The following is a 27,563-nucleotide window of genomic DNA, read 5'->3' as shown; positions in this document are numbered from 1 at the left end:
CTACATAAAATTGTCTCTCAATCAGCGATTAATGTAAATACCTGAGGAGATGCACAACTATACAGGGGCAGCAAAAACTGGAAAAAGGAAGCAGGATTATTGGATTTCTGTTTTCACATATGGCAAATTGTTATTTTAGACTTAGAAAATTTGAAATAGAATTATAGAAGACTTGTTAAAATTTTAAAGTTGCTTTGTTAATGTTTCCAGTGGAAAATTGATAGTCTTGTCTTTAATGCAGTAGTCACTAAGAATGGATTTTCTCTCTCTAGTTTTAAGACAAAATTGGCTGCAGCATTGGCAAGGTATCGAATCAAACATGATGCCCTTTCAATTTACCACATTCTTCCAGAAACAGTTAGGAACCAGGAACTAAGGGCCTCCACTTTGCCACTTTATGCTTGGATAAATACTTGTAAAATCAGGTAAGAGTTTTAATCAAATTCTTTATTCATATTTCAAGTCACTAGCCTTTCAAAATAATATGGTAAGAAATATTACCTTTTTAATGGAGGGGGGCACATCTGGGAGAGTGATTGGGGAATCATAGTTTGGTTCAGGATCTTATCACCAAATTACCAAAGGTAATTACATAAATATGTTAACTTTTCTGTCTCTAATGATCTTTTAACTTATTGTTGGCTACAATTTAAGTTCCATTAGATGCAATACATGCAGTGGTATTTTTACTTATTGTAGGAAAAAGATGCTAATGTTAATACATTTTTAATGTATTATATTTGTAATTACAACCTAATGTTGTATATTTACAGCCCTGAAGAAGTTTATCATAGTTTGAAGAAAAAAGGCTATCATAAAGTCAAATCTGTACCACATATTGGTGATAAAGTCTTTGCTGTGGACCAGCATTGCTATGATGTCTTAATTTTTCCATCTCATCTTAAAAATGACCTTCTAAATATAGATCTTTTCAAAGAGTATAAACTTATATTTCAGGTAAATAAACATTTACATTCATTGTGGTTCTCAATAATCCTACTTACACAAAGAATCCCTCCACTTAAAAATAAAACCTGACAAACTGATTATATATTTTACAGATTATCAGGGAAGTTCAAAAGGCCTAATTTTCACCTTAAATAAAATTAATACCTCTACAATCAGTGTTCCTATTATACTTTGGCATCTTTGTCCCACGTGCGGTTGTAGAGGACATATTCTCCTCCCTGGACTGCATGGATGGGGATACTTGTGTTGCTGGCAGCTCAAAGGCTGTATTTTTCTCTCCCAAGGGATGATTCAAAAGAAGGTAGAATAACACCTTTTCTTCCTTGCCTTTCTGGGCAAGATGCTAGTGCCATCCTGCATTTGAAAATGCAATGTGTAATACTTTCCCCTTATCTCTTTGACATAGGCTTACAGCTTTGGTTTGTAAGAAGTGTATAATGGCTATTAATGCAGGAAGAGAATGTGAGGTATAATGTGGTTTCAATAGAATGAAAAATAAAAGGTCTGAAAAATTGTTGTTAATTTTTATGTCCTTAGATTCCAATTCCTGCCTCAGATTCACCCTAGTCTTCTATGGTTTATGCCTTCACTGTACTCACATTCTTGGGCAGAATCTCTTGCCCTTATTTTACGGTAACATCCTAGTGAGCACTGAGATCAACTGCAGAAATCCAGTCTACCTAGCCCGCTTTTTATAAGCTTGTCGACCATCCTTAATTTTAATATCTGTGAACTAGCAGCATTTAGATGACAATGTAATGAAAGAATGGCAGTAGCAGAGGAGTGGGTTTTCCTGAAGGGGTAAGAATGGGAGCTAAGGCAGGACATCATTAATCTGTTACTCATGTTTTTGGTATTTTGGCATTGCCTTATCACTATATAAAAGTTAAATGATAACAGTCGTAATTTAGGCTAAACAAAGTTAGGGTCTTTGTTTTAAATCAGTTTATATCAGTTATCTTTTTTAATTTTGTATTTTAACATATATTAAGATGTTTTAAACGAAAACGGATTAGGTATCTCTTCAAATTCCTACCAAGTACTTTGTTTTACCTAAGGCAAAATGAAGTCAGTTCATGCTTCTAGTCTAACTCTTTGAAGTTCTAATCATACCCTTGTCTTGTAGGACAAATCTCGAAGTCTGGCTGTCCATTCTATAAAAGCTTTATTAAACATGGATGATGATATCTTAATGGTCAATACAGGTTCGTGGTACACAGTTGCCCATATGTCAGTCCTAACAAATAATAATACCTCAAAAATATTTGTGTGTGGAGTACAATCACAAGCTAAGGATCCTAAACTGATGAACCTTTTCACAAAAATGGGATGTAAAAGTATGTACAAATATTTATTTTTTTGGTGCTTACTGTTCTACAAGATTTAGAAATGTTAAAAATGTTTGAATTTGTTATTTTTTAATAAGGTAAAACTGTACTCCCAATATTCTGTTTCTGTTGCCAGCTGGCTCAGAAATATTAGGCTCTGCCATTAGAAGGTGCTGGAGAGACACTGCAAGACTGGAAGAGGAAGGAGAAAGGACTTTTGTTTTTCTTCCAGTGTTTGTTTATCCCTGTGGTGGCTGTGCAGGAGTCTTGGCAGTGTTAGCCTTGCCTTCTTTGCAGAGATCTGAATCTCAGCCTTGCAGGGGCCATGCTCTTCTGACTTTCTAAGTTCCTTGTTCACTTTTCTCTCAGCCATGGTTGGTAGTGGCTACTCTCTGCAGTTATTACCTCTGTACACGTTAGAGTTCTCAAGTTGTTGACCACCTTTTGCCTAGTTAACAGAGATGATAGGAACTACTGGGTAACCAAGCAGTAGAGGAAAGGAAGTTTCTCCTTTTAGAAGTATTCTAGGTAATAAATGAAAAAAGGATGACAGAATTAGAATATGACTATTTTGCAACCCCTTTCCTGATACCACAAAGGCAGCTTAATGGATGAATATGACACCAATAATGAAGTAGTTTTGTTCTCCTCCCCACCAAAAAAAAGAACAAAAAAGAATCTGAATCTAATTATGCTTCTAAATATCCAACTACTAATTTATAGGAAGCACAGAAGACAGGAACATGTGAAACTACACTCTAGGGAAGCAATTAGCAAAATCCAGACTGGGAAACTCTAGTAGGACAAATAACCAAGTTTCATTAAGAAATAAATGGTAAGAAAAATGGAAAGGGAACCTATAGATAAAAAGAAAATTAAGACATCAACCAATTGTAATGTATGTTCCTTATTTAGATCCTGATTCAAAGAAACTGTAAACAATTTTTGACGTGTGTGAGACTATGGGGAAATTAGAGCCATGATTAGATGCCATTATTATTTGATGATAATCAGGAATTTTTAAAAGAACTTTGTGTGGTTGTATTTTAAAGGGATTTTTATCTTTTAGAGCTATATGGTGAAATATTTATAGATTCAAAATAATATGGGGGTGGTGGAAGTGGGTGCAGATATAGGTGAAACAAGATTGGGCATGAATGGTTCACTGTTGAAGCTCCATGATGGGTACTTGAGAATTTATTATATATTATATCTATTTTGTCTATATTTTAACTTTTCCAATAAAAAGTTAAAAATAGAGGAAAAAAGGAAAAGGCCTACTTGATTTTTTTAAAAAAATTCAAAAGAGACAGAATAAAAAGAGGGGAAAAATTGACCAGGCAAGAGAAAGGAGGTGAGTAGGGCAGTTTCAGGAGTGACTCCTCAGCAGTTGAGGGAAGTGGGAGCCATTGCAGAAGTGAGGGGGTGGCCTTAAGTTAGGGGCACAGAGAGTTGTAACTGAGGGAGGGTGGACTCTCTTAAACTAAATTACAGTGCCTCATAATCGCTACTGATACTCATTTTTTCTAGGGAAGATAAAATATAAACAGGGCTTAAAAATGGGAAAGAGAGGGACTGGCCCCGTGGCGCAGTGGTTAGGTTCACACGTTCCACTTCGTTGGCCCAGGGTTCGCCAGGTTTGGATCCCAGGTGCAGACATGGCACCACTTGGCAAGCCATGCTGTGGTAGGCATCCCACATATAACATAGAGGAAGATGGGCACAAATGTGAGCTCAGGGCCAGTCTTCCTCAGCAAAAAGAGGAGGAATAGCAGCAGATGTTAGCTCAGGGCTAATCTTCCTCAAAAAAATAAAAAGAAAAAAAAATAGGAAAGAGAAATAACCAATACTGAACACTTACTGTATACTAGGCACCATGTAAAGCTTAACTACTTTACCTCAATCGTCACCACAATAGATGAGGTAGGCATTATTATCCCATTTTATGCATAAGGAAAGGAGCTTAGAGAGATTGTCATGCAGCTAGTAAATGGTGAAGTTGGGAGAAGACTTGGGTATTTCTGCCTCCAAAGCCCATTTGCCTCTCCTACATCATACTGCTTGGAATCTGACGTTCAGAATGGAAAATTTACATTACATTTTATGTAGAAGATATTTAAACTTCAAAGTTATTCTCTCAAGTGAAAGAGAAAGCACTCCATTAAGAAAATTCATGTATTTGAAAAGTTATCAGAGAAGAATAGCCCTCTTTTCTGGCTGCATTAAAATGACTTTTGTTGGGGTTGAGGATTTAAAAATGAACAATGATAGATATAATTACATACTGCATTAAGATTTTTAATTAATATTTTTACATTAATTTTTCTGGTTTTTTTTCCTCCCAGATGTTGAAATACTTCCTGAGACATTTATTAACATTGACTCAAAGGACCATAGATTACAGAAAGTTAAAGTGATCCTGCTGCTCCCTCGTTGTTCAGGACTGGGTGTTAGTAATCCAGTAGAATTTATTTTAAATGAGCATGAAGGTACTTGTTTTAATTTTTAATTTCTAAATTATTGAAATTTGTGGTTAATAATTTAAAAAATAAAATTATTTAAAATCATTAAAATGACATATCAGATATATCTGATTAATGAATAGCTACCATGTATAAAGTACTTACTAAGTATAAAGTACTTACACCCATTACTTCACTTAATTCTTATACCAATCCTGTGAGATATGGGCAAGGGGGATATTAAAAATATTTCATAATTGGAATGATGTAGGTAATTAGAACAGATGCTGGCCAGTATGGTATTCTCGTATTTACCAGAGCTCAAAATATAGGCATGAAAATTTCTCAGCATTTTATAGATGAAAAAACTGAGACTCAGAAAGATTACTATAGTCTCCCTTATCCATGGTGGTATGTTCCAAGACCTCCAATGGATGCTTGAAGCCTCGGATAGTACCGAACCCTATATAGACTATGTTTTTTCCTATACATATGATAAAGTTTATTTTATAAATTGGGCAGAGTAAGAGATTAACAACACTAACTAAATAATAAGATAGCATAATTATAACAATATGCTGTAATAAATGTTATGTGAATGTGGTCTCTCTCTCTCAAAATATCTTCTTGTACTGTACTCACCCTTCTTGTGATGATGTGAGATGATACAACGGCTACTGATGAGATGAAGTGAGGTGACTGACACAGACATTGTGAAGTGGCATTAGGCTACCACAGACCTCACTATAGTCAGAAGGAGGATCGTTGAGCCGTCACGATGTCAATGGCTGGGTGTCAGGAGCAGGTGATGTCTGCAGTTGACCACCAGTAACTGAAACTTCAGAAAGTGAAACTGCAGATAAGGCGCGTCTACTGTAATTCATTTGTATAAGGTCACACAGCTAGTTAGTAACAGAGCCAGGATTCAAATTTAGATCTGCCTTACTCTGGAGCTTATGCTCTATATACAATCCTAATTAAATCATAATCGGACTATTTCAAACTCAAGACTTCTTTAGCCTCCAGTATGTGTGTTTTATGATATGAATACCCCAGATTAAATATTAATTCTAGAAATATTTTATTTTCTTCTTTAATAAACTTTAAAATATTATTTAACATTAACATTTATTGAGCACTTGTATGTAAGGCACTGAGTTAAGCACTTTGCTTGGATTATTTCATCAAATCCTCACAAGAACTCAGTAAAGTAGTACTCTTATTATCTCCATTTTACAAATGTGGACTCTGAGGCTCAGATTTTGGAGCCTCCCAGAGTCATTTGACTAGTAAGTGACAGAGGCTGGATTCAAATACAACCGCTCTGACCCGGAGGCTGGCACTTTGAATCACTCTCTTAATCCTAGTGTTAACTGAAACTGATTCTTACTTTAATCCCTTGTTTACATTGAAAGGCATAGGTAAGGTTAACTAGAATATTAGAGAAAGAAGACATTCTATCAACATTCAGAGTATGGTAATTGTTTTCTGTTTCTAGTAAGGACAGAATTTTAAATGGAGAAAAAGAAATGGAGGGAAAGGAACTAATATTTATTGAGCACATAGTCAGTATTCTAGGTAGTGTGCATGCACTGTCACTTAATATTTACAATAACTTTTTGAGGCTGTGTCATTTTATTATCTCTATTTTATAAGGGGGAAAAAACCAAGACTCAGAGAAATTTTTCAGGTTGCCTGAGGTCATGTAGCTAGTAAGTAGGGAAGCTGGGATTCAAATTCAGTTCAGTTAGCACATTCCACTATACTATGCTATAAAAAGAATTCCACTGTACCACACCATCTTCAACTGGGCTTACACTGTACCATGTGGAATTTTGACTTGCTATAGAAAATTTCTTTCCAGTAAGAGTTAAACAGAAGAAAAACCAACTCAGATGGGAGAATGGTAGGCTGAGAAAATTCCTACACTAATTTTGGGAAATGATCAGAGAAGAAGAGTTAGTAGACACTGAAATAAGAGAGGAGGAAACAGCAGCAGCTATAGGAAAGCATTGCAGTCAAGAGAACCAAGAGCTTAGAAGTCTGAGACTCTGGTCTTATCCTGGGCCATCTTGAAGTGAGAATGCAGAAAAAAGGAAGCCATAGGGAAAAATAAACTAGAGGCTGGGGGGAAAAGCCCAAAGGGAATTACAAATGACGAAAAGAGAGAAGTAAAAAGTTTCCTAGGTATTGGCAGTGTTTTGAAAGCCTTGATGAAGAGGTGACAGGATAAGCCAAGAAGTGGTCTTTGACAACCCTGGGGAAAAAAAGGAGGGCTTTTGAAGGAAACTGTGCTCTGATGAGGTAATAGCTGGAGAAAATAACTGCTGACCTAGCGAGTGTGGTAGAAATAGTAGCCAGAAACCTAGTGGGGATGAATCTAAAACATTATTTTATCACATTTAGATAATAAGTGGAAGGGAGCAATCATGAAATAGTTTTGAAAAATATTTTAATATTGAAAAATATTAGAACCATTGAGGAATATATCAAATTGGTCATTGCTAACAACTTGGAATTATTTTAAAGTGGGATGAAAGAGGTAATTGATGTGGTTTTAGAGTATAATATGTAAATAGTCCTTTAAAAAGTGACTGATAGTTTTAGAATAGAGATAGAAAAATGTGAAGTATAAAACTAAATTGGGAAGAAATGAAGTTTTATTAATCTTCAGTGATACTACTGGAATGAGGAGCAGCCAAATAGATGGTCTAAATAATTGGCTCTGGTACTCCAGGGAGTTACTGAGAGGCGGAATAATACAGAGGCTAGAAATGTGGGCTCCCTGGTTAGATTTCTGAACTAGAATCCTGGCTCTGTACTAATAGCTATGTGACCTTAGATATGTTTAATGTGTATTAAACATTTTTCTCAATATTAAAAGAGAAAATAATGCTCCAAGGGTTGTTGAATAAGATAATCGATATAGAGTATCATTCAATATGTCTTAGTTAATATTATCAAGAAATATGTTAAAATTAGTTTTAGAAATTAAAAAAGATTACTGCAAGAGTTTCTTGATCTGTTATGAAGACATGAGTTGCTTCCCTGAATTTTTATCTTCCAGAATTTCTTTTGGTGAGTTAATGTTTTCTACTGTATCCATTTGTGTTCTTTCCTACTCAGATCTGATTATAGCCCATCAGTTCTACTGTGCAAAATCAATCTTCTCTGCTCCTCTATTAGCCTCCAGACTAACTGCATCCTCTCTTCTCTACCTAAAGGACTTATTTGGCTGCTTGGATGACTATCCCAGGAGAACTTGGAGAAAAAAGAAAACAATATTAAAACTAAACAAAATTACCTTTATCAATTTAGTTTTTTAATTTTAAGTCAACATTTTTACAATACTATCTAGTTTTAATAAATATTTTCCATGAAAACTCTCATTAATAGGGAAAATGATTGAAAAATTAAATAGCAATTTGATAATAGGAATATATGGAAAACATCTAATACTTATATATTTAAAAGCATTGATTTGCTTTTAGATACAGGTTTACTTAAAGATTTCTCTCAAGGAGGCACATCAGAAGATAAACTTCATGTTCTTGCTCAACAGCAGTATGAACAGCTAACACATGCAATGAAATGTAAGTTTGTTATCTGTGCAACCCTAAAATATATTGTAAATCCTAGAAAAATCATTTATTTATTATAATCAGTCAATGAGGTATGAATCATAAGTGAATTTTCCAGAACTCAGCACCTTCAAATAACAAAATATTTTTACCAGTTTAATCTGTCTTTTAAAAATATAGTTTAGCAAGCATAGTTAAGAGTTTCTTGTTGCTGATGTGAAAATAATTATGTACTGTATATCTATTATTGTAGTTTCATCTTCTCTATTTCTTTTCTTTGGCTTCTTACTTGATGTAATTTTTCTGTTGTCCTTGTTCCTGACCCTAACAACTCTTCTACAATCCAAATAGTAATCAAACTCTTATTTCCCTTAATGCTAAATAGAGAATAGAGAGATGCAATTATAGATAAAGCCTAGATCTCTGGATTTGAAGCCTGAGTAACAAAGCTCTTTAAGTATTTATATTATTGCTTCAATCACTGCATTTATCTTTGAGTACCGTTTAGATTTTGAGTACCACTGCCCTTCCACACATGGATATGGAAATTTAGAAGTCTCTGAGAAATTACATAAATTTTTATGAATTCAGTCAGTGTTTATCAACTGTCTACTCTGGGCTAGGCATTACGTTCGGTGTTAGGGATATGAGTGTGAGTAAATCCTGACCTCCAAAGGCTCCAAGATAAATATGTGGGTATAGATAATTCAAGACATAAAGATATAGCATACGTGAGGGAGAAATAAGGCGAAATGGAAAGCACAGAGGAGATCTGCCCTTTTAGTTGATGCTGCTAATAAATATTAATTTGAACATGATAGTATGTATATGATCTATGAAATGTGTTGGTTGGAAGTTTAGGAAGTTGATAAATAATTTTTCTAATGCTTTCTCTGACTACTCTATTTAAAATTACAGGCTCATCTTCTGAAACTAACCCTCTTCCATACCTTCTTTGTTTTTTTCTATAGCACTTATCACCTCCTAACAATACTATATAATTTTCCTATTTATTCATGTCAATAAAACAGGAAATAAGCTCCCCAGGGGCAGGGATATTTGTCTGTGTATCTCAAATGGCTAGAACAGTGCCTAGCATGTAGTAGGTGCTTAATGAGTGTGAATAAATGAGTGGGTGGCAGGTTGCAGTATTACTGCATATTACAGATAAGAAATCTGAGAGTTTAAGTAATTTTCCCAGGTTCATACAGCAGTGAGTAACAGAATGGGGATTCACATCTAAGTCTGTTTCTAGAATCCTTTTAACTAGTTATGCGATATGGCCAGTAGAAGAAGGGGTGAAATATCGAGCTCATGGTAATCTGCAGTATTTATTTTTTGTTTGTTTCTAACTAGGTTGGTCACATTGATTGAATTTTCAATTTCCATAAAACTCCAGTTAGATTTACTTTATTTATTGGCCACAGAAACATTACTAATACTTGCTTTAAAGGAGAGCCATGCAAACATCTGTGGAAATCATTCCCATCAAAACCATGCAGTACTAGCATAAATAGGTGTTTGGAAACATAGCAAATTTGTTTAGGATTGTTAATGGGATCATTATATTAATTACATCTTCTTTAAATATAGTTACTAAAGCTCAAGCAGTTGTTTACTGCACATGTTCAGTTTATCCAGAAGAAAATGAAGCTGTTGTTAAGAAAGCACTGGAATTTCAAGACCATGGGATTAAAGTACAACCTTACAGGTAAAAAAGAAAAGGGTTCTTCTGAACAACTTGATCAAATATTTTTGAAAGTGAATGATTATGATTTTCTAAGTTGTATTAAAGACATTCCACTTCTTTTTTGTTAGACTTTAATATGACCAAATAGCCTAATTTTTTTTACAACTTTATGTAGCTTCTGCTGAGCCTTTACGATGGCTTGGCATGAGTGTTCTTTTGCATGCCAAAAGATTCTTTTTGTTGTTGTTATTGTTGGTAAAGCTAAGGCATTTTGGCTTTGACTTGTCTGGTTCTGGATAAATTGGATCCAAATTTTATATCCCAAGCTTTAGATACATCTATGCCTCAGTACAAGAAAAATAAGTATGTAAAATAACCTTAGAAAGTAGAGAGAAAATTGGATGTTATCTGAAAACATACATTTCATAGACACTTTTAGCCTTTGATACCCACCAGGAATGAGGTAAACATTGCCTAAATAACTATAGTAGCTTCTGGGTAAAATGCTGCAATAAACTAGAGGAAAAGAAGAAAAACAGTGATATTCATCTGAACTGTGGACATCAAAGTAATGAGTAGAGCTAAGAATACATGACACCAGTTGGTTCTTCAAGTCTGTGACAATTAATAAGGTATTTTGAAACGTCTCTTCTATTTTTTTACTTATTTCTCATGTGCACTTTTTCTTTAATTCTTATAGTAGGTTCTTAATATGCATATGGTTTGCTCCCTCCATTTAATTTCGTGTTTCCCCTTTGCCATTTCACAAGTGGCCGTGTTAAACACACCTGCTTTTCTCTCCTTACTTAGCTCTACCTCCTTAGTTAGTAGCTCCTGTTGGGGGCTGACAGCCAGCCTCACATTCTGAGAGCTTCTCAGCACAGCATTAGCTAAATCACCATCTAGTGGCAAAGAGAATTATTGCGGGTATATAACCAAATTTCATTTGTGTGGATGACTCTGAATTTGTGTGTCAGGGATAAGGTTTCTAAGAATGTAATCTGGAAAAAATGGAGTAACAACTGTATTTTATCTTCTAGATTTTATTTCAGGTAAGCCATGATTAGTAATTAATCTATAATATAGTATAAAACACATAAGTAATATTTAAAGTCATATTATAAAGACAGAATAATCTGGGCTTTAGGCTTAAATTGGAGCATGTATATTGAAGAGGTTTGTAACTACTTGTTAGAAATGCTGTTGAGGGGGCTGGCTCAGTGGCCGAGTGGTTAAGTTCGCACGCTCCACTTCTGTAGCCCAGGGTTTTGCCAGTTCGGATCCTGGGTGTGGACATGGCACCACTCATCAGGCCATGCTGAGGCGGCACCCCACATGCCACTACTACAAGGACCCACAACTAAGAAGATACACCTATGTACCGGGGGGCTTTGGGGAGAAAAAGGAAAAAAATAAAATCTTAAAAAAAAAAAAAACCCAGATTTACCTTGTCAGAAAAAGCCTGACTTTTTTAGTTCAAATAAGCATGTTAATATGCCCCCATGATTTACTTCTAATTTTAATTCTAAGATAGATAGATAGATAGATAGCACTAAGGAAGGGAAGGAGATGGAGGAGGAGAGGGCAGAAGAGGGAGGGCAGAAGGAAGGAAGGGAGGGAAGGAAAGAAGGAAAAGAGGGAGAGAGAGAGGAGGGAAGTTTGTTCAAGAACAGAGCTTTGCTGAGAGTTTGGCGTCCTCTTAAAGATTTCTTCCCTACCTCTGCTGTGCTACGGTAGAAGAGAGCCACATTCTTGAGTCGTCCCTTTGTTTAGCACCCCAGAGATTTTAACATCCCAGGACAATGTGCAATAATAAGGTAAGTGCACTTTTCTGTTAAGTGGGAGAGTGTGCTGTGAAAGGAGGAGAAGGAAGGGTGGCTGTCACATATGGATTATGACATTACCCACCTCACTGGATCTTTGTGGGGAATGAGTATATTAAAACATGAGCAGTGCCTGGCACATAATAAATGTTCCATAAATGTTAATTGTTACAGTTGTTATTATGAGTTTGTAAATTGCCTGTTCATGTTCTTTACCACTTTTTCAACTGTATTATTCATCTTTTTCTTCTTTTTATATGTCTTGTCATTGTATAGTAGGGATATTAGCTGTTTTCATATTAATTACAAATATTTCATAGATTTTTTGTTTTAAATATTTTTAATTAAAATATTAATAAAAATTTGCTTTATAGAAATCTTAAATTTCTGTGTAGACAATTGTATCAATCTTTTCCTTATGGCTTCTACATTTTGTGTTATATTGATCCTCAGCTTATAAATGCTTTTATCAGTTTTCATTTAGTATTTTTATAATTTCATCTTTTTGTATTTAAATAATTGATTTATCTGTTTATGATCAAACTTTATTCTTTCCCCAGAAAATCCGTCCCCTGCCCCTCCCCCCACTGATTTAAAATGCCACCTTTTGTATATGCTGTAATCCCATATATACTTCTGTGTGGATCTGTAATTCTATTCTATTGGTGCTTGGCTATTTCTATACTAACACGACAATGCTTTAATTACTATAATTTTAAATAGTTTTCTCAAATTTTATTAATTGTTTAATTGCAAAAACCCCTACCCACATTTGTGTATCAAATGAAACAATCCAAATGTACATAAGGAGAAGGTTAATAATTTCCTCGCTATATCCCTCTGCCTCCAAATCCCAAAGTGTGCAGTAGCTGGAGCAGGGTCCTGAAAGTGCCTTGACAAGCCAGGTGTAATCCTTCATTCCTTTTTATTATGTGGAGGTCTGGAGGGGCACTGGGAGAGCGGGAGCACCTAGACTAAGCCCACAAGTACTGATATTTTTACCACTGGCGTGACCATCCCAGTGTGTCCCAGTCACATAGCAGCCATATGAGTGTGTGTGTGTGTGTGTATTGTTACAGATAATGTATACATTAAATGTATGGAACTGTCCCTATTTTAATAAGTTTTTTTTATTGAACTATAACTCACAAACCATACAATTCATCATTTTAATGTGTACAATTTAATGCTTTTTTAGTATATTGAGAAAGTTGTGCAACCATCACTACTAATTCTATAGCATTTTCAATCACCCCAAAAAGAAATTTCATACCCACTCAGCCGTCACTTCCCATTCCCCTGCTCTCCTAGCTCCTGTCAACTGCTAATCTACTTTCTTTCTCTATGGACTTGCCAATTCTAGACATTTCATTTAAATGAAGTCATACAAGATGTGGCCTTTTGTGTCTGGCTTCTTTCACTTAGCATGATGTTTTCAAGGTTCATCCATGTAATACAAAGTATCAGAACTTCCTTCCTTTGAAAGCCAAATAATATTCCGTTGTATGAATATGCCACATTTTGTTTATGCACTCATCAACTGATGGGCATTTGGGTTATTTCCACCTTCTGGATATTAAGAATGATGCTGTTATAAATATTTGTGTACAAGTTTTTACGGGGACATAAGTTTTCATTTCTCTTGGGTATATACCAAGGAGTAGAATTGCTGAGTTGTATGGTTAACTCTATGTTTGAGGAACTGCCAGACTGTTTTCTAAAGTGGTTGCATCATTTTACATTCCCATCAGTGGTGTAGGAGGGTTCCGATTTCTCCACATCCTCACCAATACTTGTAATTATCTGACTTTTTAATTCTAGCCAGCCTAGTGGGTGTGAAGTGGTATCTCACTGTGGTTTTGATTTGTATTTTGCTGGTGACTAATGATGTTGGGCTTCTTTTCATGTGCTTTTTAGCCATTTGTATATCTTCCTTGGACAAATGTCTATTCAGATTCTTTGCCCATTTTGAAATTGCATTGTATTTTTATTGTTGAATTGTAAGAGTCCTTTATATGTATATCAGACCCATCTCACGTATATACTTTGCAAATATGATCTCCCATTCTTTGGACTGTCTTTTTACTTTAGTTATAGTCCTTTAATGCACAAAAGTTTGTAATTTTGAAGTACAATTTATCTGTTTATTTTGTTGCTTGTCCTTTAGGTATCATATTTAAGACACTGTTGCTTAATCCAAGATCACAAAGAATTATGCCTATGTTTTCTTCCAAGTGTCTTGTGGTCTTAGCTCTCACATTTAGGTCTATGATTCATTTTGTTTAATTTTTGTATACGATATGAGGTAGGGGTCCAACTTTATTGTTTTGCATGTGGATATCCAGTTATCCCAGCACCATTTGTTGAATGGTCCACATTAAATGGTCTTGGCACCCATGTTGAAAATCAATTTATCATGGATGTATGGACTTATTTCTGAACTCTCAGTTCTATTTCATTGATCTATATGTTTATACTTATGCCAGTACCACAATAAGAGGTTTTTAAAATGGATGCCTAGTTTTATCGAAAATTTTGCAGCATTTTATGATATTAAATGTTTTTCTCATCTGACATTCTAACATGGTGGTGAATTAGCGCTAAGTATTTTCTAATAGTGAACAGTCTTTGAGTTTGAGGGGTAGGTACTGATAGATCGTATCTTACGTTTTGATTTTCTGATACCTAGCAAAGGTGGAGGGTGGGGAAGGTAAGTGGTACATGAGAAGAATTGGATGGCTATTCCAGCCTTTGCACTCATTATGATCATCATTAACCACATAAACCTGGCTTCTGACAGGCAAGTTGCTCACCTGGTCTCTATTGTCTCTGGATCCTTTTATCCTCATTGCTGTCAATGAGCCCAGGTCTGTAATGGCCTCTCCTGTTGTCAGTGCTGGCCTATGGAGGAAAGCCGCCCCTGAACTTCTGAGAGCTGCTGGTGCCACTCTTACCAGCACATTCCTTGTTGCTCTGATAAGGGGTGTATCTTCCAGGCCTCCTCTCAACACAGTCCACTAGTGTGTTCTTCAGCCTTAATAGGATATCCACTGGAGCAAGCTCCCTCCTCTGAGGCTTCTCATCCTTCTCCCCCGTCTGCCATGGCAGTCTGCCATTTCTTCTCACTTAATATGAGCCCGTATGTATTAGTTTTCTATTTCTGCTTAAGGAATTACCACAAATATAGCAGCTAAAGACAACACCCATAATTAGCTCAGAGTTCTGTAGGTCAGATGTCTGGCATGGCATGGCTAGATTCTCTGCTCAGGAAGTCAGCCTGATGGATTCTTTGCTGGCAACTCTGGGGAAAAATTCACTTCCAACCCCATTCTTGAGGTTGTAGAACTGAGGTCCTCATTTCTTTGCTGGTTATCAATCCAAGATTGTGCTCAGCTTCTAGAGGCCATGTTCATTCCTTGCTATGTTGCTCCTCCATCTTCCAGCCAGCAATAGTGCCTCATACTCTTCTCGTGCTTTGACTCTCCGATTCCTTCCATCTCTGACCTGTAGACCTGTATTTAAACGGCTCATGTGATTAGGTCGGGTCCACCCAGATAATACCAATAGCTTAAGGTTAACTAATTTGAGACCTTAATTACATCTGCAAAATTCCTTTTGCCATGTATATTATTTTCCTGGGCTGCCACAATGCATTATCCCAAACTTGGTGACTTATAACAACAGAACTTGATTCTCTCACAGTCCTGGAGACCAGACGTCTGAAATCAAGGTGTTGGCAGGGTTGGTTCTTTCTGGAGCCTCTCAGAGAGAATCTGTTCTGTACCTCTCTTCTAGCTTCTGGTGTTTGCTAGCAATCCTTGGCATTCCCCGGCTTGTAGCTTCATCACTCCAATGTTTGCCTCCATCTTCACAGGGCCTTCTTCCTCTGTGTGTCTCTGTGTATCCTCTCTGATACAGACACCAATATTGGATTTAGGGTCTACCCTACTCCAGTATCACCTCATCTTAACTAATTATATCTGCAAAGATTCTATTTCCAAATCAGGTCACATTCTGGGGTTTTGGGTGGACATGAATTTTGGGGGACACTGTTCAACCCACAGTCCGCACTTTGGCCCCCCCAAATTGATGTCTGTCTCATGTGCAAAGTACACTCAATCCACCTCAACATCCTCAAAAGCCTTCATCCATTACAGGATTAATTCCAAATCCAAAATCTCATCTAAATATCATCAATTCAAAAAATCCCATATGTCATATCTAAGTGAAGTATGAGTGAGACTCTGGGTACAAACTTATTTTATTCTTAAAAGATGTGAGCTGTAAGCTGGGGTGGAAATCATTTTGTTATGTAGGGGCAATTTCTGCAAAGTAACTTGACCAATCTTAATTATGGATTATTTCTAGCATTATAAAAGACAGCATATATGTAGCTAAAATATATCATAGTCTATTAAATAAATATTTATTGAATACTTACTATGTACTCAGCACTCTTTTAGGTTCTAGGAATGTATCAGTGAATTAAAACTGAAAAAAAAATCCCAACCTTCATATTTACTTTCTGGAGCTAAATATTTTCTAAATTGTTCAGAATTATCAGAGAGTATTCTCTACCTAATATATAAGTAAATAATTTTTCTTTGATAATTTCTATTTGTGTGGGGAACATATATGAATAGGCTTCAGAAATTCAGTTTGTTGGTTACAAGGTTGGTGATAGGAGCAACTAGCTCTCTTGCCTTTAGAATGTACACAGCTATTATATATATATATATTTTTTTCTTCACCTTCTTTTGGTGAGGAAGATTGGCCTTGAGCTAACACCTGTTGCCAATCTTCATCTTTTTGCTTGAGGAAGACTCTTGCTGAGCTAACATCTGTGTCAGTCTTCCTGTGTTTTGTGTGACGTCACTGCAGCATGGCTTGATGAGCTGTATGTAGGTCCGTGCCCAGGATCTAAACTAGTGAACCCTGGGCTGCCAAAGTGGAGCACACGAACTTAACCACTACGCTACCAGGCTGGCCCCACAGCTATTACATTTCAGCTTAGTTCAGCATAAGCATTTATGAAGTACCACCATTTGCCAGACTCTTTGGCATGTGTGTCTGCCTGCATCCTAAGTGACCTCTACATCCCCTTACTCACCTTATACCCCAGCCGCATGGAAATACTTGCTGTACCCTGAACATACATTTTCATGACACATGTGCTTTTGTTCCTGTTCTTTCTGTCTAGAATCGCCTTCTTTACCTTATTGGAAACCTACTCGTTCTTCAAGACGTAGTACTGCTGCCGCTTCCTCTGTGAAGTCCCCACATTTGCTCTCTCCCCTGGCTAGGGTTGGTTGCACCTTGTTCTGTACTCCTACATAATTTTGTCTCTACTTGCCCTCAACATTCTTATTTGGTCTTCATTGTTTTAATGGATTTCTTATGCAATTTTTATATGGCTGGTCTTCTTTATATTATTGCAAACCAATTAGGTTCTCCAACTAAATTGTAAACTATTTAAGAGAATTAATATTTTATTTATGTGCTTTGCACATAGTAAGCAAATAATGAATTAATAAATATAAACTTACAATGGTTTTAAATTTTAGAATAAACAAAATTATTAATAAGAGTTCCTGGTATTTTAATTTATGTGGAAAAGTGTTTATTGCTTTGATTAAATATATTTTAGTTGTAAAAGTATGGGAATATAAGAATTATTTAAAAATGAACCACTTACTATTGAAGGAGAAATTAAATATAAAAACCAGAATTTTATTTTATTTATTTTTTAAAAACTGAAATTTTTTTTTTTTAAGATTTTATTTTTTCCTTTTTCTTCCCAAAGCCCCCCGGTACATAGTTGTGTATTCTTCATTGTGGGTCCTTCTAGTTGTGGCATGTGGGACGCTGCCTCAGCATGGTTTGATGAGCAGTGCCATGTCCGCGCCCAGGATTCGAACCAACGAAACACTGGGCTGCCTGCAGCGGAGCGTGCGAACTTAACCACTCGGCCACGGGGCCAGCCCCCAGAATTTTATTTTAAACATATTAGTGATTAGAGATTTTTATATTTCTGACACAAAGTCTTTCTGTTGTTGTTACGTACTTGCTTTCTTTAACACTACATAACTCATCCATTAATACTCAAAAAGTGATTGGTAAGAATAATGTAGTGAAAATGATAGGTCATATTTTTACACAGTTATGTGTTTCAGTCAATGATAAATCGCACCGATGATGGTGATCCCATAAGATTGGTACCATAGAGCCTAGGAGTGCAGTAGGTTATACCATCTAGGTTTGTGTAAATACACTCTATGATGTTCGCACAACGATGAAATCACCTAATGATGCATTTCTCAGAATACAGCCCCGTCATTAAGCGACTCATGTCTATATTGTAGTTGTGGAAAAGTAGCCAAAAGAAGGAAGTTATACTTTTTGTATTTTGACAACATGTGGAAGTAAAGGATATTTTGGATTATACCTTTGTGATTACTATACATATTTACCTGCTTTGATAATGGAAGCCTTTTTTGTTATATTAATGACTCAGGGAAGAGATTTTAATTTGTTGGAAGGTTGGTATTCTTGGCCTAGTTGTTTAAAGATGGAGAACTTAGGAAGAATAAATTATGAGTTAATATGAAATATGGGACTTTTAAATTTAGAACAGTATTATACTTCTTCAGCACTTTATCCTTATTTGGAATTTTTGTTTACATGATTGGTGAAAAACCTAACAGAAGAAAATTGGTTGCAATTTACTGTTCCCCTCGATTGGCAAATAAGCCATCCTAACTGTGAATTGTTTGCTCATATCTCCTGCAGGCTTAGTCCTCCCGTCCTGCCACTGTGCTCCTTAAAGGAAATACATCTGTCTACTGATAAATTTTTTAGAATGGAACCATCTGAAATTACCAATGGTTGTTTTCTTTCTGTTCTAACAAGGGAGGTAAGGAAAAAAAAATTTCAATCCATGGCATACTTTGGAATTAAGAAACAACAAAGCCTCATAAAAGGAACCTAGGAATTTGTGAACATTTTGTAATGGTGTGCTTATTTTCATAATCGACAAAGGGAGGAAAAAGAATTATTACCGTGTGGCAAAAAAAAATCCCTATTTTTATCTTTATACTTTCTCCTGAGTGTTCCTCCCTTGCTTGCTGTCCACTCCCACCTCTCCATGCACTTTGTCAACATCTAGTTCACCTTGCTTTATATGCAAGAAATAAGCTCTGTAATTTTTTTCTATCAGGTTCACAAATGGGGAATTTAAGCACAAAAAAAGTCATTTGCTGAGGCTTAAGGGATACCTTAGAAACAAAGATCTAAAAACGATTTCTTTTAGTATAATAAGGATACTCTTATTTTTACTGAAACATTGATAAATATTTGTAATATAAACAGTAATAGCTAACTCCCACATTTAGTAACTGCTTCTTTAATTGTAGCGGGACCCATCTGAGACAGTGTCTGTGAAAGATGTTTTGGCCCGCGCTGCAGCAAAGGGTCTACTGGATGGGATTGAGTTGGCTAAATCTTCAAAACGGGAGAAAAAGAAGAAAAAATCAAAAATATCATTCCCCAAAACTTCCACCACTGACAGTAATGGCATCCAAATGAAAATTGCTGAGTTCCTGAATCGAGAAACTAATGCAAATGCTAATCAGTCAGAGACATTAGCCAAAACATCTCTTCAACAGAAAAATGTAACTCAAGTGGGTTCTTCCACACAGGTCAGAAAATCCAACAAGCCTGCCACTAATCCTTTAGTGCCTACACTTATGAAGAACACATCTTCCTCCAGACCGTATGAACGGCCGACAAACTTCCTAAGACCTCGACCAGAAGACAAAATGGTTGCTCTGAAACCTGTAGAGATTGTTTTGCCTCCAGTAATGTTGCCATTTCCAAGTCCTCAAGGGACCAGAGCTCAGATGCCAACTCAACATTTTTACTGTCGTTGGGGTGCACCCAAGACTCTTGTGTCCGGCTACCTTCCTACACCATCATTATCCAGGAGAGGGGAAAAGCCTAAAGAAAACTTATCTTCCTCCCTGCCCAGGCGTTCTCGACCATGGCTTTGACTGTCTTGTGTTTTTTACAGCGGTCAAGAGCAGTTGATTTTGTTCAAAGTCTGCTATTTCTCTGAAAGTTAGACATCCCTGCACAAGATACTCATCCTTTCGGTCACTTAGTATCTTCTAAATGTGATATTACCTTCAAGAGAATTAAGACAGATGAGAATAATGTAGGCGATTAAGCAAAGCAGAATTCAGAGATTTCAACAGCTCAGTGCTGATTGTTCTAGACTGTCCAGTTGTGGACTCAGTATCAGCTGTTAGCTTTCAGTCTGGACTTAGGACACCAGTTTTAAATGAAAGCTGCAACAGTTTTTCTGGAAGGGAAACACTATCTGCCTTAGACCTCTTTTCAAACTTAATGTGCGAGGCAATATATCAGAAAGCATAGATAGATAAGGAAAAGATGATGCTGGCCTTCTCTCACCGACTTTAGATTGCTCTTCAGCGTCTAGTCAGTTGTGGTTTAATATTTTCAATCACCATCGAGGTTGGTTTTTTTCCCTTAAATATCGAAATACCTTTAAACAGATAGGAGTTTTTGTAATGTGACTGAGCGTGAGTAGGAAGAACAGGAAGTTGCGGAGTTCCAGGTGGGGTAGTTCAGACGTCTGTTTACAGAGTGAAAACTGTTTCTCATTGGAAGAGCGTCCAGGAAGGATCCTGAGCAGACTGAAAATAGCCAGCTCTCTTCTATCTATGACAAAGACTGATGTAAAAAGTGACTGTAAGCAAATTTCCATCTAAACAGTAATAACTCTGAGGAACAGGCAAAAGTGTTGAACACAAATGATTCCTATTGTTGAAGAAACCTATAAAAATTTCCAATTCTAGTCAAAGATCAGGTGAAACAGTAAAATCTACAAGTCATTTCAAATGGCACACAGTAATCTAACTTTGGCAAATGATTTCTGATGCACAATTAAAATATATTGTAACACTATGTTAATTATATTAAAAGTCACTTCATCTTGAATGTATTATCAGTTGCCTACCAAGAACTGGTATGATGATCATTTCTGGGTCTATTGATTTTTTTTTCATCATGGCAGCAGAAATTGTTTGACATTAAATCAAATAAGTTACAACTATAAATCCTATTGTTTTTTAAAAATGTCCACAGACACATTCATACAGTTTGAATTTAAAGTTCCGTTTTCAGAATCCAGTTGTGTTGAACACATTATGTAAATTTCTCACGTTCAATTCAGGTAGCATGATTATAGTAAAATATTATCCTCTTCAAAATGAATATTTAGGTCTGTTTTAGCTCTAGTATTTTATTCTTTATTTCCTCACCTGAAGTGAAAATTTAAAAATGAATTTTAGTAGTAAAAATTTTTTTTAAGCTTCAGATTTTACATTTATCAGTAAAATGTGTCAGTGAAGGAAACAAGACTTTTTATACTTGAACCAGGCTTATTATATTTTAAATCCCAAAAGAATTCTCATGTTAATTACAACTCTTAAAAAGTACAAAAATGTTTTAAATGCTCACCTTATTTTACTCATTTCAAAAATCAAAAACTATATATCTCTTTGCTCTAAAAATTATAATTTCCTCTTACTCCCACTCTCTAGCTGGCTCAGAGTAGTCCATGCCCCTAGGGGGCCAGAGCAGCTGAACTGAACTGTGTTTGGTGAAGAGCTGGTATTTTATCCCAGGAATCGTTTCTCCCTTTCCTGTCCTCTTCCTCCTGCCTGAGGCTGAAAAGTATTCCATTGTCCAACAGTAGCAGGTCTGAGATTTTTATTTTCTGTGTAAGTTATAAAAAGAAAACTCTCATTGTTAGAAATAGTTCAAGCATGTTTTTCTGATCTCTATAGCAGCATGTGATTCGTGTCATGTCACAACTTCAGCCACTGATTTTCAGTATCTCATAACATGCATCTTGTTGCTAAATTATTTTTCTCTTTAGAAGCGTATGGGGATTTTGAATTAAACCATTCATTAATTAAGCTTGCAGTTTTCTTCTTTAAGAATCTTCTAAGAAGGACATGAGCAATTATTTAAATACTTTGGTAGAGTAAAAAGGGAAAAATACTTTGGATAAAAACAATATGCGAGAATTCTAATGAAGAATATTGATTACACCAACATTTTTCTTTCTTGAACTTAGTAAAGTGCTGCAAAAATCTAAAACAATGAAATTACTAGTATTTAGATACTCCAATAGAAAATTCAGGTTTTTATCTGAAATTATTACCACTCTATAATATCTGAAACCAAATGAAATTTTGTTCCTTGAGAGTAACTGCCTTTGACAGAGTAAAAGAGAGAAACTACTGGGGGAAATGCAAGATGAACAGAAAATGGGTACATCCTTTAGATTGTTTCTCTTCCTCCATGTCTCATACTTAAACTAAACCAGATTCAACTGAGTCTTCCAGTTACCTTTCATTCTGGATTTAGTGCCTGTACAACTCTGTCCTTCATTCTTTGATGTCAAGTTGTTAAAGGAAATGAAAGACAGACTATCTTAATACTAGAAAAACTGTTCACACAAGCCTCAAGATGGTGACAAAACAGGCCTCTGTGTCCAGAAGGCCAGCTGTCCTTCCTGATCACCAAATGAGGACAGTGTGATGAACTTTTTTTTTTTTTTTGCTGAGGAAGATTCTCCCTGAGCTAATATCCACTGCCAGTCTTCCTCTTTTTGTATGTGAGTCACTACCACAGCACGGCCACGGACAGATGAGTGGTGTGGGCCAAAGTAAGGCTGCCAAAGTGGAGTGGGCCAAACATAGCCACTAGGCCACCAGGGGGTGGGCTCGAACTACTCAAAATTTAAAGTTACTTTCTAGTTCTTACCAGGTGGAAATATGCAATCAAAGCAGAATTTGACATTACTAAAATGATTTTAACTTGGAGGTAAGAAAAATTTGAAAATAAAATGACTAGGGTGGAGACACTAAACTGGTATTTGTATTCCTGGAGATATATGACTGAGGTGTCAGATAAATGAGCCAAACATTTTATGCAGCTAAGTTTATTCTCACAACATATTACATTTAAAATGTGTAAAAGTGGTCAACAGCAAAAGGGGCAGAAAGCAAAACCAAATGTTCTCTTGGGATAAACAAGCTGCTTTGACGGCAGGGGAGTGTTCTCACTGATGAAGTGTGAGCAGGACCTTTTCCCTGAAGCTGAAATAAACTCACTTCATTTTACTGGCTGTATAACACACGTTAGCTCTGTATTATGTTAAGTCAGCCTGGCAAACTAGAGTGCTAATGATTTTACTAGTTAAATTGTGCTAATATCAGTTAGGGAAATGTTTTTCTTATGGTTTACAAAATCTTGAATTTGTGTTGCAACACTTATGAAATGAGTGTGTCATACAAGCAAAGGAGGAAAGATTTAGGGCTTCTAGCAACCAATCTCGTGTAGGATCGCCTTACAAATGTCTATCATAAAATCAGAAAGTGGACTTTTTAAAAAGTAGCAGTGCCAACAGTTTATCACCAAGAACTTATTTTAATGGAAATGGGTCTAATGTCCCTTCATGCAATAAGACAGAGACAAACAAAAAACAATGGTCCTAGTTAGATATGGGTAATCTTATATCCAGGGGGAAACAGAGGGCATGTGGACATGTGTCTTTCAGATGAGATCACACGTGTCGTGAAGGATATAAAAACGAAGCACCAGGCAGTGCTTGAGTTTGCAAAGTAAAGTTTCTAGCCATAGGCATGTTGGCTATTCCCCTTGATGCTGCCAAGGAGCACAGACATGAGGTGGCAAGTCTGCGTCTATCTAGCTGCTTTTAAAAAATAAAAGGAACTGTAAGCATTTTGTCTTCTACATATTCCAATAAAAATGTGACTATAAATCATTACAAAACCACCTTTTAGGCAATGTATACAGTTCACTGAGATTATTTAGGCCTGGATACATTGTGAGATAATATCCAGTAAAGATAATACATTAACACAATAATGCAGTATATTTCAGTAAAAATAGAATAAATAAAATAAAAATATTTTAAGCTGTATTTAACAGATTAATTAAAAAAATGATAAGACATCCAAGGCATAGTGAACATGGCTGCCTGTTTACCGAATCACAGATATAAAGAATGCATAGATAACTGAAGTCTCACTACGTCATCAGGTCACACACTGGCACCCTTTCACAGAAAAAGACACACGGACTCTCATACGTACTTTTTGGCCATGGCAGGAAGTGTCTGAACATACTGTTTAACATAATTAATTTTACAAAATTAATTGCATTTAGTATGCAAAGCTATTTTCAAATGAAAATATCTGCAGTAAAGTTTTCAATATGTAAAGGCTATCATTCATCTTAATGCATCCTATAATTGCATATATAAATCAGTTTGCTACTTAAAGCTAGCTCAGTACTCTTGATCCTGAAAACAAATAAATGTATGCCTTGAAAAACGAACAGTAGAGAGTTCCAATACAAGAGTGGATGACTTGTTCAGGATTTTGAGGTTTATCACACTCAAACATTTCACTGTGGAGATCAAGATGAATGATCATCAGGATTGAATTGTGAACAGCTTTCAAAGGGCACAGTAAGGATTTTCCTAATGCAATAATTTCTTACGATGGTATTGGTTACTTCAGAGAGAACAGTATATAGGCTGGTGAGAAGTATAATTCATTTCTAGAGTGTCATCTTTTTTGTCACAACACTAGGGTGCTAGCAAATAATTCCAGAATTCTGAGAGGGGACGGAGGGAGGAAGCCACCTAGTCATTCCATCACGTTCCCTGGTGGCGAAGTATCACGAGTTAGGATTATGTCTACCATATGTGACATCCCCGGAAAATCTTGTGGGTTGAACCAGCTGTACTGCATGTAGAATCCTGTCCTCCACAACTGGTTTGAGGCACACAGCAGGAAAACAGTGCTGGACTGAGAGGGCAAGCGTCTTGTAATTGACAGCACTGCGTGAGTAATTTGGACACATTGCCCTACTTATACAGGGAATCCTAAGATTTCCTGACAACAGCTGGATATGCCCGGAGTAATTCCAGAAAGACTCTTGCTGGCTGGTGTGGAAGCAGCATAACTTAGAGTTGGGAAGTGTGAGCCCTAGTCCTGGTTTTCTCACTAACTTTCATGAGATCTTAGGCTAAATGACTGAGCCTCTTGGTACTTCATATTTTCATTTCTCAAATGTGTTTAGTATCTTCTCTATCTTATAAGGCTCAAATGTGATAAGAATGTGGAAACCATTTTGACAAGTACATAAAAGTGGATTAACATAGAGCATTACTGTTATAACTGAATGTTATAAAATGCTAATTTTGACATTAAAAAGGAAACAAGACCAGTGTTTAGATTGATCTCCTTAGCAACTTCCTTTTAAAACAACAATGTCAACAAGAGTCTAAACCTATGTAATCTCTACAGCTAAGTTCCTTTATCTATAGAGAGAGAAGCAGGAAAGTGCTATTTTTGGGAACCTTGTTAAACAGTCCATTGTTCCTATGTATATTTTGCTCTGATAAATTTTTAAATCTTGGAAATAAAATGGAAAAAAATACAAATTTAAAAATATATCTAGTAGAGTTGCAACAAATTCTAATATTAAATACATAAAATTCAAGAAAGGTTCGATTTAATGTAATTTGTTGCCATGGACTATACATGATGGAGAGACAGCTTTCTGGGCAAAAAGCATCAGGGTAAGATTGAGCTAGATGCAGGATCCTAGCAGATGCTTACCTAGGCCGTGGACTAACAAAATAATGTGGTGGTGGAGATCTAAAATAGAAATGGTACGTCCTCAACTCCAAATTGCATATTGGCTAATTATCAAACTCCTAAGGATGAAAGGCTGACGAGGAGCATTTCATTTTAATATTGTTTAAGTAGAGAATGGCCATAGTGAACTATAATTCTCTAGCTGCATTGTACAGTATAAGGCAGAAGTTTGAAAAATGTCCCACCCGAAATGCGTTATGATTTTGTTAATCTCTTAATAATCACTTTGAAAACCATCTGAAAAGAAAGGCTATTTTTGTTTGATTTTGATTTCTGAAATTTAGTCTGTTTTTCGATTTTGAAGTTTCACTTTTTTCCCCCAACATCCCACAAACAGCTGTAGACATGAAATGGTGTCCATGTGTCAAACAGCTCGCCAAGGAAAGCTGCCAGTTTGTTTCGGTACTGATGCCAACAGCCAATTTTGTCAACCTAGAGGTTCAATTTTATGAAAAACGAAAACAAAACCTGGTCATCCTATTCTTACAGCAATTCAAATGTGTCTGGTACACAGCATCTACTCCAACGTTGAAAACAGGGTGAAGTGCCGTAGGACTTAAAGGTTGCTTGTGACAGATCCAGTCAAGACGATGGTGACACTACCTCAGACGTCATTCACTCCAAGGACTCAGGATTAGTTCACTAGGAGGGGTGTGGCCACATCCTTCTCTGTGTGTGTGAAACAATGTTCACGATATTTACAATAAGAAAAAGACCTTCCACTGCTCATGATGTAACTTACTGACAGCAAAAAAAAATTAGTCATGCTTCTTTTCATATCACATGATGGTGGCGAGACGAGAGATCATGCTTGTCTAACACTGGTTAGGAATAAATTCTCTGAAGACAAAGCATCAGCAACTGAACGGAAGGCCAGACATCAGTTCATCTTCTTTAGTGTAGCTGTTCAGTCTTCAGGTAAATAGTAGAGAATCCTTTAACATATGCAGCTATGGCGTTTCTGTGACAGGGCGTTTCTGTTTCAAAGTGTCAATGAGGGATAAGACCCCTCGTTTTACATTGGTTGTGACTCTCCTGGTCACTGAGTCTGCTGGCGGAGGAGGTGGTCGAACTTTCTGTGAAGGCGGCCTGGCTACCAAGCACTTCTGGTATCGTAACTGGAATGAAAAAATGTTTTGTGGGCGTTAATAACGTATCATCTCTTGTTGAACGTGATTTTAACTCATCGCATTAGTTAGGTTATCACGTCTCAAAAGTTAACAACCTAGCTCCTAAACATAAATCCAAGAGAAAGTTAATTTTTTTCTTAATGTGGGTGTTTTAAATTCTCTTAAAAGATCATTAGGCTCAGCAAAGGTGTTGTGGCTTTTGCCACCCTTTTCTTCCATCCTCTACTGTCTATTTGTTCTCTATATTGACAGGCTGCAATTAATACAGCTCATAGTCAAAGAGCTAATGAAAAGAAAAAGGATTGGGAGAGACGGTTAAATCCTTCCTCAGAGACATGTGCATCTGTGTCCATGAGGTAAGTGCTCACGTTGAGGGAGAGCACAGTAGAAAGGGCAGAGTTTGAAGCTAGGCTCCATCACCTGTGGACCGTATGAGCCCAGGCTAATTATCAAATCTGTCTGAGCCTCAATTTTTATTCATTTCTTACTGTTTTAATTGCATTAGGGCAACAGCTGAAGGGGCTCAGCCAATCCAGTGTAAGGCACACTGATAAAATCAAACTTTTCTTTACACCCTGAATCCAGCATCTCTAACTCAGTGGCCTTCCTCTTGATTCAATGTAAAATGGCTGAAGAATGGGGACCTTTACAGAGGGTGTTATGATTAAGGAATACTTGTAAAAATGCCTAAAATAGGCCTAGCAATGCAGAAGGCGTTCATAAATGTTTGTTCTTTCCTCTATTTCCTGCTTTAATACAAAGAATGATGTATTAAGATTTAAGGATACATTTTATA

The 27,563-nt window shown here is 36.3% G+C and overlaps 2 protein-coding genes across 14 annotated transcripts in view; one reads left to right on the top strand and one right to left on the bottom strand.

Moving 5' to 3' along the window:
* Positions 1–20,871, top strand: part of LOC124237322 (putative methyltransferase NSUN7) — a 37,551-nt gene extending 16,680 nt beyond the window's left edge. For 2 of the 7 annotated variants that reach the window (XM_046656828.1, XM_046656831.1), the window contains 8 exons: positions 273–425; positions 774–957; positions 2,096–2,306; positions 4,643–4,786; positions 8,251–8,352; positions 9,934–10,051; positions 18,643–18,766; positions 19,266–20,871. In XM_046656828.1, coding sequence (XP_046512784.1) covers positions 273–425; positions 774–957; positions 2,096–2,306; positions 4,643–4,786; positions 8,251–8,352; positions 9,934–10,051; positions 18,643–18,766; positions 19,266–19,901 — 1,672 coding nt within the window. In that variant the 3' untranslated portion in view covers positions 19,902–20,871. Of the gene's footprint in view, positions 1–272; positions 426–773; positions 958–2,095; positions 2,307–4,642; positions 4,787–8,250; positions 8,353–9,933; positions 10,052–11,070; positions 11,083–11,735; positions 11,848–18,642; positions 18,772–19,265 lie in introns of those variants that run through there. The other 5 variants (XR_006887979.1, XR_006887980.1, XM_046656829.1 and 2 more) reach the window with 5 other exon arrangements.
* A 1,998-nt stretch (positions 20,872–22,869) lies between these two features.
* LOC124237137 (amyloid beta precursor protein binding family B member 2) overlaps positions 22,870–27,563 on the bottom strand; it is a 368,014-nt gene continuing 363,320 nt past the window's right edge. For all 7 annotated transcript variants that reach the window (XM_046656484.1, XM_046656486.1, XM_046656479.1 and 4 more), the window contains one exon: positions 22,870–26,755. In XM_046656484.1, the coding sequence (XP_046512440.1) occupies positions 26,588–26,755 (168 nt within the window). In that variant the 3' untranslated portion in view covers positions 22,870–26,587. The remainder of the gene's footprint in view (positions 26,756–27,563) is intronic.

Source organism: Equus quagga, chromosome 3, assembly GCF_021613505.1.
Source record: "Equus quagga isolate Etosha38 chromosome 3, UCLA_HA_Equagga_1.0, whole genome shotgun sequence".
Lineage (NCBI taxonomy): Eukaryota > Metazoa > Chordata > Mammalia > Perissodactyla > Equidae > Equus > Equus quagga.
This window is presented reverse-complemented; position numbering and strand designations above follow the sequence as displayed.